The sequence below is a fragment of the Parasteatoda tepidariorum genome, chromosome 8, assembly GCF_043381705.1.
Source record: "Parasteatoda tepidariorum isolate YZ-2023 chromosome 8, CAS_Ptep_4.0, whole genome shotgun sequence".
NCBI classification, from domain to species: domain Eukaryota; kingdom Metazoa; phylum Arthropoda; class Arachnida; order Araneae; family Theridiidae; genus Parasteatoda; species Parasteatoda tepidariorum.
In genome coordinates this window covers 24409960-24427777 of record NC_092211.1, presented here as the reverse complement: position 1 = coordinate 24427777, position 17818 = coordinate 24409960, and the positions used below count along the sequence as shown (strand labels likewise).

The following is a 17818-nucleotide window of genomic DNA, read 5'->3' as shown; positions in this document are numbered from 1 at the left end:
CCGATACACGTTAAATCTGTTGGGTCACCAAGTCCTCCATGTTCCCATATGAAATTATACTTTTGGGGGTACTAAATTGAAGATTGATAATTCCCTGGTTCAGATCAAAATTATGATCTGTGGATGAATGAATGAATTCGCCATGTAAACGGGAGTGACGTGCGGGTGTGTCAGAAGTCGAATTCCTGGTCATAGACGGTGTCAGTAGAAAACAAGAACAATCGCACCCCTTGCCTTGTTGGCATATGATAACAACAACATTTATAGAGAATTATCTATAACTATATTTAATCTAGGAGCATTATCAATTAAACCATAAGACTTTGAGAAAGTGACAAAATTTAGTTGTTTACTGGATTTTCCAATGGAGTTGGAATATAAGGGTATTATAGCCTTCCCTCCACAACACATGATTTAATTTTTCAAAACATAATTTAGTTATTGGTTAATATTAGAGCATAGTAAATTTATTCAAATCAGTTTGAATTACATTTATAAGGTCAACAAAAAATATATTTATCATGAGCCTTATTATTCAATGTGATGACTTACTCTTTTATCTTACCACCAGGATCCTTTAAAGATTCCACTTCTCTGTGATTAAACAGCAATGCTAAACTGGAATAAAATTTAAAGATTAACTTGGGTTTAATCTGAAACTTTAAAAAAAATACATATAAAATATCTGTTTACCGAGTCAAAAGGTCATCATTCAAAGCACCGATTGGGCAATTATTTTCAATAACACTATTCATATGCCTGTGACAATAGTTCAAACACTCATCAACTAAAGTTGACATCTGTAGAAAATCTGCTGAAACAAGAAGGTGGATGGCATACTTTGGATCTACAAATAAAAAAGCAGTTTAGGGTATTTTATTAATAAGTTCATACAATATTATATTTAATCAAGGGCAAAAAGCATTTTAGAAATGTATACAATGCTAAGAAATGTAGCGTCAAGCTTTTACTGGAGGTGCACAAGTGAGTAGAGCTTATAAATTTAAAATGAATCAGCGAAGGTACACAGGTTTCATGGATTGTAGCGGCAGTGCAGATGAGTTTCATGGTGCTGGACAGATTTGAGAACAGAAATGGAGGAAATAGATGAGTATGAGGATGAAAGAGGCACTTGGAAGCACAAACGTAATTTCGCTGGATACACGGTAGCATAACAGTAGTGGTCCGAAGGTAGCACACGACAAGTATCGTTGTTTTTTTTTTCATAGTTTGTAGTGTAGTGTGCTACTTAAAAAATTGCATAGTGCATGCATTGCATCTTTACTGCATTGCATAGTGCAATAAAGAAAAACTGTTGTTCGCAGTGATTTCTGGTAACTATTTTATATCAAATAATTATCGAACATAATTATCAAATAATACATAATTTTTCACTTTCCACACTTTCAATTGTGAATATGCACTCATCAAACATTGATACTATTTCAATAGAAGGAAACATATTTTTTCTGTAATTTTCGATACAGCACTTTATGTCTTAGAGGTAACGAAATAGCATTAAACCTTAACCAAATTGAAAATATCTGATAAATTCCCAGCTTTTCATAAATTAAATATTTCCTGTCAAGAAAAGGATAAAAAGTTAAAGGTTAAAAGAATAAATTCATAAAAAATGGTTCAAAATAACAAACTGACTCATGTAAAAATGAATAAATATTTCTAAATATTTCTTCTAAGCCAATAATAATCTTAATTAAACATTTGTATTAGCATTGAGAAACATTTGAAACAAAAAATAACTGGGCATAAACTAGTAATCAAAATTTTAAAAGTAAAATTTGATTTGAAGAATTATTACAAATGAAAAGCATAACTAAGCAATAAGCATTTTTGTTATCTAAAAAATCCCCTAATAGTTTTAAGCTGCACTAATGATATTCAACTTAAATATGAATCAGATAAAAATTTAATTGTTATACAGCCTGTCATTTCAAGTCAATTACTAATAGATACTTATGCAAGGATAGATTTGTTCAACTTCAGAAATACTTGTTGTGTAACAATTATGAAGAAATAAAAACATAAATAGCAAGGAAAATAAACCTGAAAATAACCACTCACCATCCCCTATCTGGCGAGTCAAGGAAAAAAAGTGGCTCCTTAAATTAAATAAGCAACCAATCATTTATTCCCATTTTTTTTTTTAAATTTTTGAAAATTGATTAATGATAAAAAAAAATATCAATGTAAAAAAGAGACTCTAGAAAATAGAATTTTCATTAAAATGTCCGATGTCTCCATTCAAAATATTGATCCTTCTTATTCCATCAATTTGTGATGGAATTCCATCAATTTGTTCTTTTTTAATTATTCACATATTTCAAATTGTAATGTATACATTTAATGCATCTTACACTCCGAAATATTTTTAAATAAAGTTTTTTAAAGTCAGTATGGTTAACTAAATTTTGTCACATATTTATATTACAGTATACTTTCAATATCTCAAAGTTTAAGGGACGCTAAAAATTTTTTTCGAGATAACAAGTTCAGAACTAAATATGTTCTAAAAAGTAGAAAAATATATTCAAAAATATTACTCTAGAAAGTAGTCATGAAACATATGAATAAGTATTAATACATATGTATGTAACGACAGTTGACTATAAGTCTAAACACAACAGGAATAATTTTATTTTTGAAACAAAGACAAAAATAATTATGCATTAAATAGAAAACAATTAGCGTACAATAAAATTAGACTGTGATGTAAACAAAAAAAAACCATTTTCTGTTTCAAAAAAAGAAAAGACATAACAAGGTTTTGAGAAGAAACTTTTTGACATAGGAATTCAAATTGACAGAATGCTAGAGGAAAAATACATTTTTGACAGAACAAGGTTTTTGAGATAACGAAGTTTGAGATATCAAGAGTATACAGTATTTTTATTGTTGAATTAACTTTTTATGGCTGCACATTATTTAGTATGAACTTCTAATAAATTCATATTATCCAATATGAACTTTTTTAAAATATAATTTAATCTAAGCAAAAAACAGTTTGCCAAAAAATATGATTAAATGAAAAGGATCTATTGGCTACAAAGTCACTAGAGTTTACTGGCCACTGGTTAACTTAAATTTTCAGGTCTAATGGAAAAGCTGCAAATCAATATTTGCTGAGATAAGGATTAAAATATACATGCAGACCAAAACTAAAAATGATTGTTTTTTTTAAAGTTTTCATTAAAAATAATAATCGAAATAATAAATTTACAGTATTAATAAGAATCATACAAAACTGTGTGATTGGTATGAACTGTCTCTCCAAATTCAATTCTTGATAAGTATGCATTTGACCCCTGGGTTGCAGGTTATGCATCTCCACTTCAGGCTGATTTCCAAATAACACACAAATCATGTGCTGGCATTAACTAACATAAGTAGTTGTACTTACCAAATTTAAATTTTTTACTTCCAGGCCCCGAGTCTGATAGAATGTAGTCCATTATTTTTCTAAAAACCACAATATCACAGTGGACAGATATGGTCAACTCTCCTTCGGGCTCACTGTCTAAACAGTCTTTGAAATAAGGCATGCGGCTGATGAGAATGTCATAAGGACATGAGAATTTTTCCTCCAGGTTTTTGCAATCATCAATCACTCGGATGCAAATTTCTTTTCTATAAAGAAAAAGACAAATTATTTCATAAGCATGAAACAAAAGTTGCAAAAAAAAATCTTGCTAGTAAGGTAAAAAACAACACCATAGCTGCCAACAATAGAAATCAAAAATTAGGAACACTATATGCGAAAAAATTATACGCACCAATTACGAGAGTAAGACAAAAATTTAACTATTAAATAATAACATTAATAGAGATATGTTTAAATACCTTATATAAATTAGTAAAAAAAAATATATATAAACGCTATCTTTTGTGGGAAATTTATAATATTAATATTTTATAATTAGGAATATCAGTATAATAGTTTAAAAACAACCATTACCCTTTAATATATAATTCTTCTTCTACAAACAGGGTGCGTAGCCAAATCTTTGAATCAAAAATAAGCACTTTTTAAAAACTTTTCAAGGACTTTACAAAAATTTTCAAGCACTCAAAAAATTCATATTCAATGAATGATATTATTGAAAAACAAAAACTTTTTATAAACAGTTTTATCGTTAAAAAAACCCAAAAAGAAACGGGCGTAAATCGAAACAATCAGTACTTTCCCACATCACCGAGTGAATTCAACTTGACCCTGAACTCAGAACAAAAGTACCCGTACCCCCTACGTCAAAAAAAGTGTTAGAAGTAAAATAAAATAAACAAGAATAAAATTAAAATAAATTAAAAAGAAAAACATTTCATAAGAATCTGATATTCTCTATCCGAATTGGAGCACTCGGGTTTCGGTTTCAAATGTGCGCGCATGCGCAAGTCATAACGTGGGTACAACATGAAGTCCGCGTGAATGATTACGTAGCAAACTCCCCATTTTTTCGTGAAATGCATGGGATCCACCAGATATCACTGAAGGGAGAAAGAAAAAATTATTCAGAAAAAAAGCACTTTTTTAAAAACGCCAGCTGAAAAAAGCACCTTTAAAAGCTTTTAAAAACGAAATCCCCAAAAAAGCACCTTTAAGTACTTTTTACAAACGATACGCACCCTGTACAAATTATAAAACACAGGTAAATATTAAACTACATCATAAACAAATATTTCTGATGCAAGTGTTTAAATACTACAATACATTGTTTAAAAAATAATAATAAGTTGTTTAAGATTCAATTTAGTGAAATGATTAGCAACGGCTATTGGAATAGTATTTTCCAATAAAAAGCTACTAAAAATTACTTCAGCACAATAATCACATGAAGCGCGATTGCGGTGATCAGAACAAGGGATTGGTTTAAAACGAAAAATACTGCAATTTTATGAAAATTCGGATTTTTTATAAAAATATCAGATTTTCAATTTTGATTTAAAAATTAGGAACAAATCTGAAAAATTCTGGACAGTTCACAGATTGCACAAAATGTGTAATAAATACTTGCAGCTTTTTGTACACAGAAGAACTTCTTTGGTATCCTAGATCCTTTGACAAATGTTTATAAATAGGGTTAAGGAATCAGTAACTAAAAGAGTTCTCTAGTTCGGTCCTTTTGTCACTAGCCAGATCATGGGTTATAAGATTTTTATTAAATACTTCAAAAATTTTGAAACTAAAGCAATTAACATGATATTACAGCACTTATATTTTTGCAAGCTAATTAAAAAAATAAATGATCTTAAACTTGATAATTCTTAATTATGTTTTATTAATCAGGGCAAAATTTACCTATTTCCCATTGGTACAGTATTTCATAAAAAGTTTAAAAAAAAACCATTAAAATAAAATTAGAAGAATAATTAACTACGGAGAATGTAAAAAACATTCATAAATCATATTGCCGTAAGCTATTTTTTTAACTGCCCTGTTTCTGCTGCAGTGATAATTGTAAAAAAAGAAGAAAAAAAAAAGAGAGAAACCTTAAAAGTTAATTTTAGGAAGAAAAAAAAACAGATCAAAATATCAGCTTAAGACAATAAACAAAGTATTATTAAAAATTTCCCACAATGATAAAGAAAAGCATGTACAAAATTAAACTATGGATGCATTAAGAAATACTTCATTGTTCAACTGTTAAGGATGTCATAAATCCAGCATTCTTTTTCCAATTTTATTTCTCTTCAGCAGAAAAAAACTTGCAACTCAACTAGAAATGTTTAAGCTGAACCTTTCTTCACTGATGTATATAAATAGCAAAGAAAAATAAAAATGTCTCTTTTCTACCCATTACTGTGAAAAAACAAATCAGATAATCTTTTTATATTCAGCTGACTGTGATCTTTCACTGGCTTGGATAAACTAATTATTACATACTGATCAAAGTCAGATTTTAATTGTTTTAGCCCACTGTTAATTTTGAGCCCTGCATGTAAAAAGTATAATGTTAAATCAAATTTTACACTAGGTATCTTTTTTTAAAGTTATGGTAATTTTACAATTAATCAATTTACTTATAGCAACAACTAATAATAAAAGAGCTACTAGTGATTTAGAATAAATTTCTTAAATTATAGACTAGAAAAAAGAAGAAAAAAGCAATAAAACTATAAAGTGCATTACCATCTAGGTTTCTTTTGACAACAGATGTTTCAACTAAATTTTTATTAAAAATAACTAAAAATAAATAAATGCAAGACCTACTTTCCACTTAATATTGAACTATCTCCCGATCCTCCAGCAGCTGAACTACTTGCTTCTGCATTTTTACCTAAAATATTAAATGTTCCTAATTTATTATTTTATTTGCGAGATAATTTGTTAGATTTATGACATCTATTTATCAAATTCACATACATAAGGTATAAATATAATGAAAAATATAAAGTAGAATTTAATTAGGTTGAGAAATACTTTGCATAATTGAATTATAAAAGCAACATAATTTTTTTTATCTATTTTTATCAGTAAACCCTGAAATACTTGTTTTCGTTTAAAATAAATAATGATAATGGTATACTATTTTCTAAGTAATGAAACATTTATTTGTCACACACATAAAATCATGAATTCTAAGCAGTTACGCAGTACAGAGTTTTATTTAAAAGACCTCACATATATAGCAAATTGTTGTTGTAGTTCATTTACGTCGCACTAGAGCTGCCCAATGTGCTATTGGCCACGGTCTGGGAAACATCCCTGAGGATGATCAGAAGACATGCCATCACAATTTTGATCCTCTGCAGAGGGGGTGGTACCCCCACTTCGGTAGCCTGATGACCTGCACATGATTTTGACACTTTACGGTAGAACAGTTTAACGAGGATCAATACTGCACACCCTTGGTCCCCATGCAGACTGATCTAAGTGTACACCCATCCGCACACAGCCAGTGATGCTTGACTTCGGTGATCTGCTCGGAACTGTGTCTTAACGATCAGTCCACTGCGGGACACATATATAGCAAAAGTATGACAGCATGTAATCAGTGTACGCATTTAACAGTGGTCGATTAGTCCACCAACTGAAGTTTGACTTGAAGAACCATAAAATTATAAGTGGTCATATACTGTATCAACAATTGGTGTAAAGGAATGGTACCGGACTAACAATCGATCTAAAGGAATGGTATTCTTTTTTTAATTTTCAGTTTTATATTTATAACTGTTTTTTATACAGAATAACATATTTCATCATAATTGTGACATTGCGTATTCTCTATCTTGTAATTATTCATTAAGCTTTTATTTTTAAGTCTAATAGCTCAAGTAAGCAGATCAATGGATATGTGTATGGATTAGTAATTATTAATAGGTACTGCTTTTATGGACTATTGACTGAAACTTATTTCTCTGCTCCTGATATAATTGAAATTGATGGAGGGGAGAAGGAGAAAATAAGTAAGAAAAATAAATAAATAATAAATAAATTAATATCAACTTTGGTGAACAGAAGTATTTGGACTAAACTTGCAAGACCATATTTAAAAATCTTTAAGAGAAACATTTTTTCTCTTCTTAAATATAAAAGATATAACAATTTTAAAAAAATGAATAAAAATGTTACCTAACAATCTAAAAATCAAATTAATCATTCAAGTAAAATATAAATAACTCATTATATAATAAATATAAAGTAGTTTCAAATTGCATATTATATTTTATAATAATAAATCTAGTATTCTTAGTGAGAGAAAAATATTTTCTAAATAAGGCAATTAAGTTTACTTTGCTACGTTTTACAAAGGCTATAGTTTCTAGAATAAAAATTGATTTATTATGTAAGTAGACCTTCTGTTTTTTTAACATTATAATGGTTTACTGTGAGTGAAATGTTTGACTCTTGAGTTTTTACTTGTTAAAAATGAAACTTTTATTGCCTAGGTAAAAAATGCAATATTAAATGCAAAAAAATTTTTTTTCAGTCAGGAATAAAAATTTTTCTCAACTTAGTTTTATTTCTTCTGTCTTTCTCTTTTATAGTTTTAATTTGCGGACATGGTTGTAAACAAAAATACAGAACTCAATGATAAAAAGTTTTATTAAATGCACTTATGATATTAAATGGATCATTAATAAAGTGATATAGTTTTTTTTATCATTTTATGAATTTCTTTCTGTGATAAAAAGAGTTAAAATTTTTTGGATCTACCAAGGGACACATTTAGGAAACTATGTTAAGACTCAAATATTTAAATTTGCTTAGATTTATTTTTCACTAGACATATTTGTCAAAAAATAAAAGTAATATCGGCAGAGCCGGATTATACCTTTCGTAGGCCCTAGGCACAGAGCCGGATTATACCTTTCGTGGGCCCTAGGCATAGCCGTTTTTGGGCCCTCCCCTCCTTCCCCCACTCCTCCCCTTTTTCAAAATATATGCTAAAATTTTCTTACATATTTTCTTTACATTTTTATTAATATAGATTTAAATTTACAAATTTGTTTATCGAACTATATCTGCAATACCGACATACTGCCGATATTGCAGTTGATATCGATAATACCNGCTTTTTTGCACATACACACAAACATAAGTTATTTTTTTAATATTAATTGAAAAGTTTTCAATTGATTATATTATTTAAAAAAATTTTTTTTTAATTTAATTTGAATAATAATTTTTTTTTTACAAAAAAAAATTTATTTTATATTTTGAATTAAAACGTGATTTAGTACTAGATATATTTGTTATTGCTAGAGGGGGGAGGGCACCAAAATATTTTCAGTGCTTAGGGCCTCAAGAGGTCTTAATCCGGCCCTGGTTAAGACTCAAATATTTAAATTTGCTTAGATTTATCTTTCACATTATTATTTGTCAAAAAATAAAAGTAATTTTGATCGTTTTTAATTACTTTTATCATTATGTCAGACTTTACGTCCAAGTTAATAAGCTCGTTTGTATTCTTTGCCATTTTGATTTTTTAAAGACAACACTAATAATGAAAAAATGATGACAAACAAAACATTACACCAAAAATTACCTGTTTTAGACTCCCCGCTTTTATGACCAGTGCTCCTTGCACTAGAGGGCTTTGCACTTTTTTTAGGATTACGAGCAGAATGTTTCACAGTTTTTTTAGCGGGAGCACTTGTTGATGATGACATCTAATTTGTAAAAAAAAAAAGATTACCAATACATCCTTTGAAAACATTCCTTCATTATCAACAAAATAAATTATAGCTCCATTGAATTTACTTAATAATTTATTATTTGATTTTCTCAAAGGCTAACTCATCACATACATTTCCTACTACCAAAGTTTGAAATCTGAGATTTTTTAGAACACTTAGGCACTTAATGAAATGTCAAACACTGGCAGGCAAAGTAAAGAAATAAACATTTCACACATTGCCTAGGGATTCAACAGAACACTAAATGATAAACTGACAGCCTACGAAACTCATCAGGCATTCTATAAAACATCTAGGTTTGTTTCATGCACTGCAGGTAATGTAATGATTAGACCTCATTATTCCTAGATTCTTTCAAAAATTGATTTGTTATTTTAAGAAATAAGCTATATTTTAAATGAGCTACATTTAAACAATAACTCTCATCTTAATCATACAGTATATAATACTCAATAGAATTTCTAAAGTATACTTTTCCTACTTCAAACTTTACTTAAAAATTCCAGGCATTTAATAAAATGAAGATTTTTTTGTTGGTACTTGGATGGAAAAAGTTGATAAATTTTAGCCAATAGTTCACGAGAAACCAAATCGTCATAGAAAAGGGGGACCAACTCGAAGGGTATATTTCCACTTCGCGATCTGCAACAGCAACTACAATCACCAATTTTTTAAAACAGGAAAAATTAAAAAAAGAACATATATAGATGGGGATGGTTATGAGTTTTACCCTTCGAATTTGTCCCTTTCTGTGATTTTTTTTAGGTTCTCGGAGGCTGCTGCTCGGAAGTTGCCAAGACTTGGCGATTATTCTACCCCAGATCACAATCTGAAAATCTCGCTGAACTCGCAACCACCCTTTTGGATGGGGATTTAAATATTTAGATCTGTGGCAGAATGATCACCAAGTCTTGTCAACTTCCAGGCAGGATTCCGCAAGAAACTAAAAAAACATCACAGAAAGGGACCAGCTCGAAAGGTACAAGTCGTAGCCAACCCCGGGCAAACATCTACACATTTTTTTAAAGAATTTCGCAAGTTTAAAATCTATTTGACACCTTGGTGATTGTAGTTGGCATCACGATATGAAAATATACCCCATGATCTGTAGCATGCCCCGTGATCATGGGGTATATTTCCGTATCGTGATGCCAACTACAATCACCGAAGTGCAGAATAGATTTTGAACTTGTAAATTCTTTAAAAAACACATGTAGATGTTTGCACGGAGGTGACTACGAGTGATACTGTTTGAGTTGGTCCCTTTCTGTGATGTTTTTTTTACTTCAGTTTCTTGCAGGCTGCTACCCAGAAGTTGTCAAGACTTGGCGATTATTCTGTCGCAGATCACGATACGGAAACCATTCCAGATCACGATACGAAAATTACCCCTTTTGGGTAAACCACTTAAAATTCTTCGAAAGTTAAAAAAATAAAACTTTGGCGCCTTTGCGAAAGTAGTTGACAAGAAAAGGTGCAGATACAGGAATATTCTCCTCACAAAATGCCTATGTAAATAAAGTGCTACTTTTATCATAGAGCCGGTAACGTTTAGAACTATTACTTATAATTATTGAAGAAGATTGTATGTTAACATAACATGACATAATATTTTGATATAATTTATGACTATTTAAAACATTCTTAGATAAAAAGCCTCGTAATTGATTAGCTTTAACTCTTAGTTTCACATTTCTATCTTGAAATGAAATCTAGGGTATTGGTAGGAACTCTAAAGACTATTTTAAAATTTTTTAAGGAGATTATTACAATGGTACTAAGAATAACAGCAGGTAATCAAAAACACAAGGTACATAAAGAATTGTAACTAGTAACATAAAATTTTAAAATGGAAACTATCAATCAATTCGTAAACAATCAATTAACCAATCAGATTATGGATGTTGTTGCCACCTTAAAAATTTATTTATAAATGTTTTGAGGTTATGTGCGATTTCAAACTTTTACGCTTTACTTAATTCAATCAATAGCGATCACCAGTGAGAGAAAACCTTATTAGTGAATTCTTGCAACACCAATCAAAATTCGATTCGATATCATTACTCATTTTCCCTTATCAGTGGTATGAATTACGTGTATTAAGTGCAGTATGAATGGTGCTTTGAAGATACTGCACTCGTTGAATGTTATTCCCGCATGTCCGATGAAAATCGATCAAGAAGGAACATTTAAATAAATAGTTCGAGGAAGAATATGTTTATTTATTTATAAAATATGCTTATTTGACTTTTAAGTCCTTAGGCTTCTTGTTATCCAATATTTTCTCAAGGGATAGCCTCCCAATGAAGTGAATCTCAGCAGTAGCTGGTTGATACGAGTGCTGCTGCCGGCTCGCACCGACCACAAAGTTGACGTAAAATATGCTCAGTGGTTGATGGATCAGGTGCCCTGACCTGACGGTTCAGGAGTTTAGACCTGAGTGCCAGAAATTTATTGTTTTAAAATTAAATTTTGAATTTTTATTTTTAAACTAGAATATGAAACTCTCATTTGCGTATAGATGGCAGCACTAAAGAACTGCTTGACGCAAAAAAAGTAGTATTTCCCATCTCTCAGGATAGATGCTGGCTCAGCTGCTTGGAAAATGTGCGTTCATAAGGTGTTTTCACATTTATTCAGATTAGAAATATTCTTACATATCATTCATATTTTCTAATAATCTATAAGATTATTAGTTATTATTAGAATTGATTAGAATCAAATTAGGATTTAAAATCTTCAAGGTTAATTCTCTAATTTTCTGCAAAATTTAGCTTAAAAAGCCGATCAATTAACTTATGGGTTTCTTTACACTTTTACGTCCACATAAAATCTTCGAAAAGAATTTTTAAAAATTTTTGTAAAATATAGGCTTAAGAGCTAGAAAAATACCTTCAGAGTTTATTTTCTTTAGAGTGCTTTCGAAATAAGCACAGATACAAATTTTCTCTGTATTTTCCTTTTCTGTACTTATAAACACATATAGATGTAAAGATATATTGTATTGAAAGATATTTCTTTGATATGCTACTTTTTACATCGATTTTTTGCTACGTTAAATGCACCAAAAATATGTATTTTTATATATCGTAGAAATAGTTCAATTTTAATATCATCAGTTTTAGTGTAATCTAATAAAGAATGTTTAAACTTTTCATTCATATTATTTACATCTCCATTTTTTTCCCTGTGAGACAAGTAAAATTATTATGTATGCCAAAGAAAAACACATTTATTTTTCAAATGCATACATAAGTCTTGTTTAATCCAAAAAATATTTGAATACTAATTTCATTTTTTTCTTTTTGTTAATTTAAAATCTCTGTGATATGTCTGTAAAAAGTCTGCAGATATTTTAAAGCAAAAGTAAAATTTTTAAAATATCTTAATTTTTTTGTAGAAACTCTTATAGAAAATGTTTTTTCTTGGAAAATTCTTAAACTATTTTTTCGTGGAGAACCTGCCACCTGACAGGGGAAAATATAAGTGCATAATTTATATCTGTAACCTATCATCCAACTTTCTTTTTTTTAATATATAAAATTCAAAATTGTTGATATTATATAATTTTTACAACATGTTGCTTTTGTTACTTATGCCTCTTGCCAATACCAGCTATCATGCTTGAAATCTTGCTAATTTGTTAAGCAAACGGTGCGTATTTTAGTGGTGCCATCTATTGGTAAGAACAGGATTTCACCCACTCACACGTCACAGATCGTTTTGTAGGGAGGACTCCTTCCAACACCTTTCATCCATCGTAATTTTGACCTGACCCAGAAAAGAACCATCTTCAATTCAGTACCCCCACAGGTTTTGATTTGTTATGGGGACTTGGTGATCCTGGCAGATTCAACGTGCACCAGTTACCATTTAATACACGGTAATTCAACAGCCAACGGGGTTCGAACTTATATTCTCACGAACACGAGAGCAACGACCTACCAACGAGGCTGCCCCCGACATTTAATGCTATTTTTGTTAATAAATGCTCGGATTGATTATCAATATTCGAAACAATTATTACTCATTTCCAAAGTTTTTAGTGTCCTTTTGAAATTATGGTGATTGTGAAAATACAAGAGGACGAGAAATATTTTGGTCATAGTTAAAACCTATTATTTTTTTATCGCAATACATCGCAAATTTATTTTGGAAACTGTTGAAATGCTCTTTGGAAACCAAAAAATGGACATTCCTGCTGAATTCTGCTCTAGCACACAAAGCAAAAAACACTTAAGAAAGGTAAAAAGCACATTTTCTTGACTTTCTTACATTAAAAAAAAGTCCATTACTTTATTAATCATACTTTGATTTTATGAATTTTTCCGTTTAGTCAATTTGAAAACAAGGATTTGTGCTAAACCTCACATGATTTGCCTACCTAGAAAATTCTTCGAGCAATAAATCGTACAAAATAATGGACGGTGTGTTGCGGCACATAGCAGGAAATTTGTGACAGATTCACAGCTCTGCATTAAGATCAAAACTGGTCTACTTTTAAAATTTGTAAGGATTTTACAGTTTTGTGATGTTTTTATGTTTAGCTGAAAATTTGGTTGCTGTATTTTAATAAGATTTAAAATTATGATTTTGTTTCTTGTAATTAAGTTCTTATTTTTAAAATACAGTTCAAGTTCTAAAATCAGTATGATTTGCTGTCCTTTTAACGTTTTATTTTTCTTACAATTACATTTAACGGGAAAAAAAATATGCGACTCGGCTGTAATAAGAAGAAACAGGGCTGTCAGTGGCGCACCTAATATAGGGTTTTTGGTTAGCCTCTCCCCCTTAAAAACCGCAAGCGAGGTGTTTTTCTTTATTATTAATTCGATTATCTGAAATTCATCAATGCAAAAAAATTATGATCTTGAAACTAATTTGAGAAGGAAAGTAAGATATTCTTTCTTATTGAGTAAATAATTTTCAAACAAAAATTATTATGAAACAGTATGAAATGGACATAAGACTTAAAATTTAATGATGAAATTTTTTTTTCTTTTTTACCAAATCTAGTTTTGTATTTTAACAATGTAAATTAATAAAAATTTTTTTAATTGCGTAATAAAAGTTTTTTTTGATGAAAAATATAAAAATATCTATGCTACAATGTTATTTAAAATAGTTAAGTGCTCAAAATTCCTTAAAATATCAAACTAAGATTATTAATTTTAAACCCCCCTAGAATGAATGACTGAAACATATTAATTGGGTATAATATGAAAAAAACACAACTACTTCGATTTAGTAGGAACAACATATGACGCAATGCTAAACGAATGGAATTTAGTTGTTGTTTATTTAGTTATTGTTATTAGTAGTTGTTGTTNTGATTGGAATTATCTTTCGATTTACGAATTTTATATTTATGTGCAAAAATTTTTCAGTTTGATTAATTTCTCGAAATATAGCAAATTGCGCATAAAGTAAAATTACCCTCAAAAGTTCCAATTTTTAGAACTATTAGTACCATATTTCTAAGATTGCGGCTACCCCATATATTTTATGGGTAAGGAATCCAAATCCGTCCAAAGGAAAAAGTATGTTTATTTAGAGAGAGTAAATTTTTGTAGTCTGATTTGGTAACTAAAAATTTCGTCAGCACAGATTAATCTGCATATTTGAGGTCCCCCCTTTGAACCATTGAGTCCTATTATGAGAAAATCCGATTAAATTAAAAAATTATTGAGAATGCTTTTTTTTTTTTTTTTNTTTTTTCTTTTTTTAAGAGATGACATTTTCTGACGAGAATGATCTAAGTCACGTGGTAGAAAGACCTGGAAAAATGGACATAAGACTTAAAATTAAATGATGAAATATTTTTTTCTTTTTTACCAAATTTAGTTTTGTATTTTGACAATGAAAATTAATAATTATTTTATTAATTGCGTAATAAAAATTTTTTTTGATGAAAAATATAAAAATATCTATGCTGCAATGTTATTTAAAATAGTTAAGTGCTCAAAATTCCTGAAAAAAAACAAACCAAGATTATTAATTTTAAACCCCCCTAGAATGAATGACTAAAACATATTAATTACATTTTAAAATTTTTGGATCAGAAAGTAATACAAATTACATTTAAAATTTTAATACTATCGACTGGTACAGCAGATTTATTTTGGTTTTGCAGACAAAAGTTCAATCTTATTTTTCGATTCAATGGTGTTTTTTTTAAATTTTTTATTTTATTTCTTTATTAAATGTTATTTTTATTGGTGATTTAATATCAATAAGCAAAAATTGTTGAAATCAAGAGTCTTCTTCATTTTAATTCTTCTGTTACAGAAGTTTTCTTTTTTAAATTAATTAATTTAAAATCTTCTTTTTCTTTTATGTATTACTAAATTCAAAGTTTCAGTTAATAAGTTTTCTGTTTTTTCTCTTAATAGTTCAATTATTTCTCCAGTTTTATAGTATTAGACATTCTTACCTTCTGAAATCTGAATAACCTATACGATACAACATTTGAGTATAAATATTTTATTTCGCATTCTTTTTCTTTATTTAATTAATAAATTCAAAGTTACAGTTAACATGTTTCTAGTTTATTCCTTCAGTATTACAGTTATTACTCCATATTTTTAGTATTAGACATTCGTAATTTTTAAAACTTGAAAACCCATATGATAAAAGATTTGAGCATAAATATTTTATTTCACACTCTTTTTTTTTAGGAATTAATAAGTTCAAAACTTCAATTAACTAGTTTTTGGTTTAATTTAAATAGTATAGTAATTTCTCCACCTTTTTAGTATTAGACATTTTTACCTTTTAAAACTTCAAATTCTATACGATGCAGCATTTGAGTACAAATATTTTATTTCGCATGCTGCCTATAAAGTTTAGAATTTTTTAACGGTGTTGCAGATCAATACAGATGTTTCTGCCTCTGTTTACCTGAGTAGAAAAAATCACTAATTAAACTAAATGTGTTGAGCCCAATTTAAAAATAGGTCTATTATATAATAGACGTAATTAAAAAAAAAATGCAAATCAGTTTTATCGTGCATATGGTCGATATTCTCGAGTTTCTTACAAGAATATGAAGAGGTAACAAGGATTATAAAAGACAATTTTAAAGTAAACATAAAGAATTAAAACTATTAAGAAAATAAAAATGAAATTACACTGTAAAAACGGTTTCTTAAAATAGAGCAAAAATTAATCAAAATAGCTCTGTAGCAATTATAGTTGAATTTTAAAACCCCATGTACATATAAGCACAGTGATTTGCTCTAAACAGCTTATATTCAATTTTAAGCAAAATGCACTGTCTCAAAACTGACCCACCGTGTACTCATTTTGAGTAATTTGTTGTTTAAACGAGTATGGGCCAAATCCCAAAAATGAGCTTGTTACTATACTCAATAATGAGTACTACGTGGAGTTTTCAAAGTCGTCTATATTTGTTTCGGAGCTATTTTGACACATTTTTGATTAATTTCGTAGAAACTGCTTTTTAAAATGTAGACATGCAAGATTTGTCGATTTCCAAAACACAACAAGCTAGCTATGCTCTCGTAATCACATGTCATATTAATCATATTTCTGAACCAACTAAAAGAAAGCTAACTCTTTTTTTTACAAAATCACATTCCAAACATTCATTGATATGTCAACCTAATTAAGTTACTGTGTCTTAACCCACCCGTGTGGGTGGGTTAAAACACGTGCGCAGCCAAACATTCTCTCTTCTCATTCATCCATGGCAAATCCACTGGCAAAAGTTCTAAAAATAAGGAAATCTATATCGAATTTCTTTTTCATTGAAGAAATTCAAATGAACCAAGAAAAAACAAAAATTCTAAATGCCACGTTCAAAATCTATATAAAAAAATAAACTTTATGAACGAAAAACTAGAAAACAATGAATGAGCGTGTAACTCAGGTGGTGCGCGAGTCCGTTGGATCACATTTCAAGGCGGTTGAAGCCTGAAGGAAATGTTCGGGTGGGCTAGCTCGTCAAAGTTCAACCAGGCGTTAAAGATACTTTGATAGCGTTGCTGTTGGCCTGGACCAGTCATCCTCAGTAAAACGTCAATTGTCTTTCAAGACAGTTCACCCAATAGATCAATAATCGTTTTATCGTATTGATCTACCAGGAAAATCGGAACAGAGTCGAAAACGATAGCTATGAGCAACAATTCTGAAAGCAGGGGTTGGGAAAGATTTTATTTATTTATTTTTAAAGAGGTAAAGTTTATTGAAAAGTAAATAATTTTTTTCACTCTCCTTTTACTGCTGTGGGAAGTTCCTCAAAATAAGTCAATTCTGAATATATACATTTTCTAAGAGAAATACGTTAAAATTGGCTTGCAAAGATTAAAAATTTTGAACTTAAATAGTGCTTACAAGAATCGATATACACATCTAGAATATTTTCTAGTTTGTTCCAAAAACTGTATCCTTTTCGTCAATTTCAAATTTTATATTTTTATAAAATATTGCTCTTGCTGTAGAATTTCTAATTCATAGAATTATAAATTATACATTATTGTCATTTGTAGAATAATTGTTCTAAGAAGTAGATTTATATTAACCTGTAAATTTTACGCAGTTTCGAAGCTATTTTGACACAATGAAGAATATTTTATGTATAATAGCTAGAATATATTGCAGTTTGTTCCAGAAACTGTATCCTTTTCTTACCTTTCAAACA

The 17818-nt window shown here is 29.3% G+C and overlaps 1 protein-coding gene across 1 annotated transcript in view; it reads right to left on the bottom strand.

Moving 5' to 3' along the window:
- LOC107455059 (SANT and BTB domain regulator of class switch recombination) overlaps positions 1–11027 on the bottom strand; it is a 29860-nt gene extending 18833 nt beyond the window's left edge. Inside the window, exons 1-6 of the mRNA XM_043039310.2 lie at positions 10927–11027; positions 9006–9129; positions 6227–6293; positions 3419–3645; positions 694–847; positions 553–618 (exon numbers count right to left, since the gene is read on the bottom strand). Coding sequence (XP_042895244.1) covers positions 553–618; positions 694–847; positions 3419–3645; positions 6227–6293; positions 9006–9129 — 638 coding nt within the window. The 5' untranslated portion in view covers positions 10927–11027. The remainder of the gene's footprint in view (positions 1–552; positions 619–693; positions 848–3418; positions 3646–6226; positions 6294–9005; positions 9130–10926) is intronic.
- Between the last annotated feature and the right edge of the window lie 6791 nt (positions 11028–17818).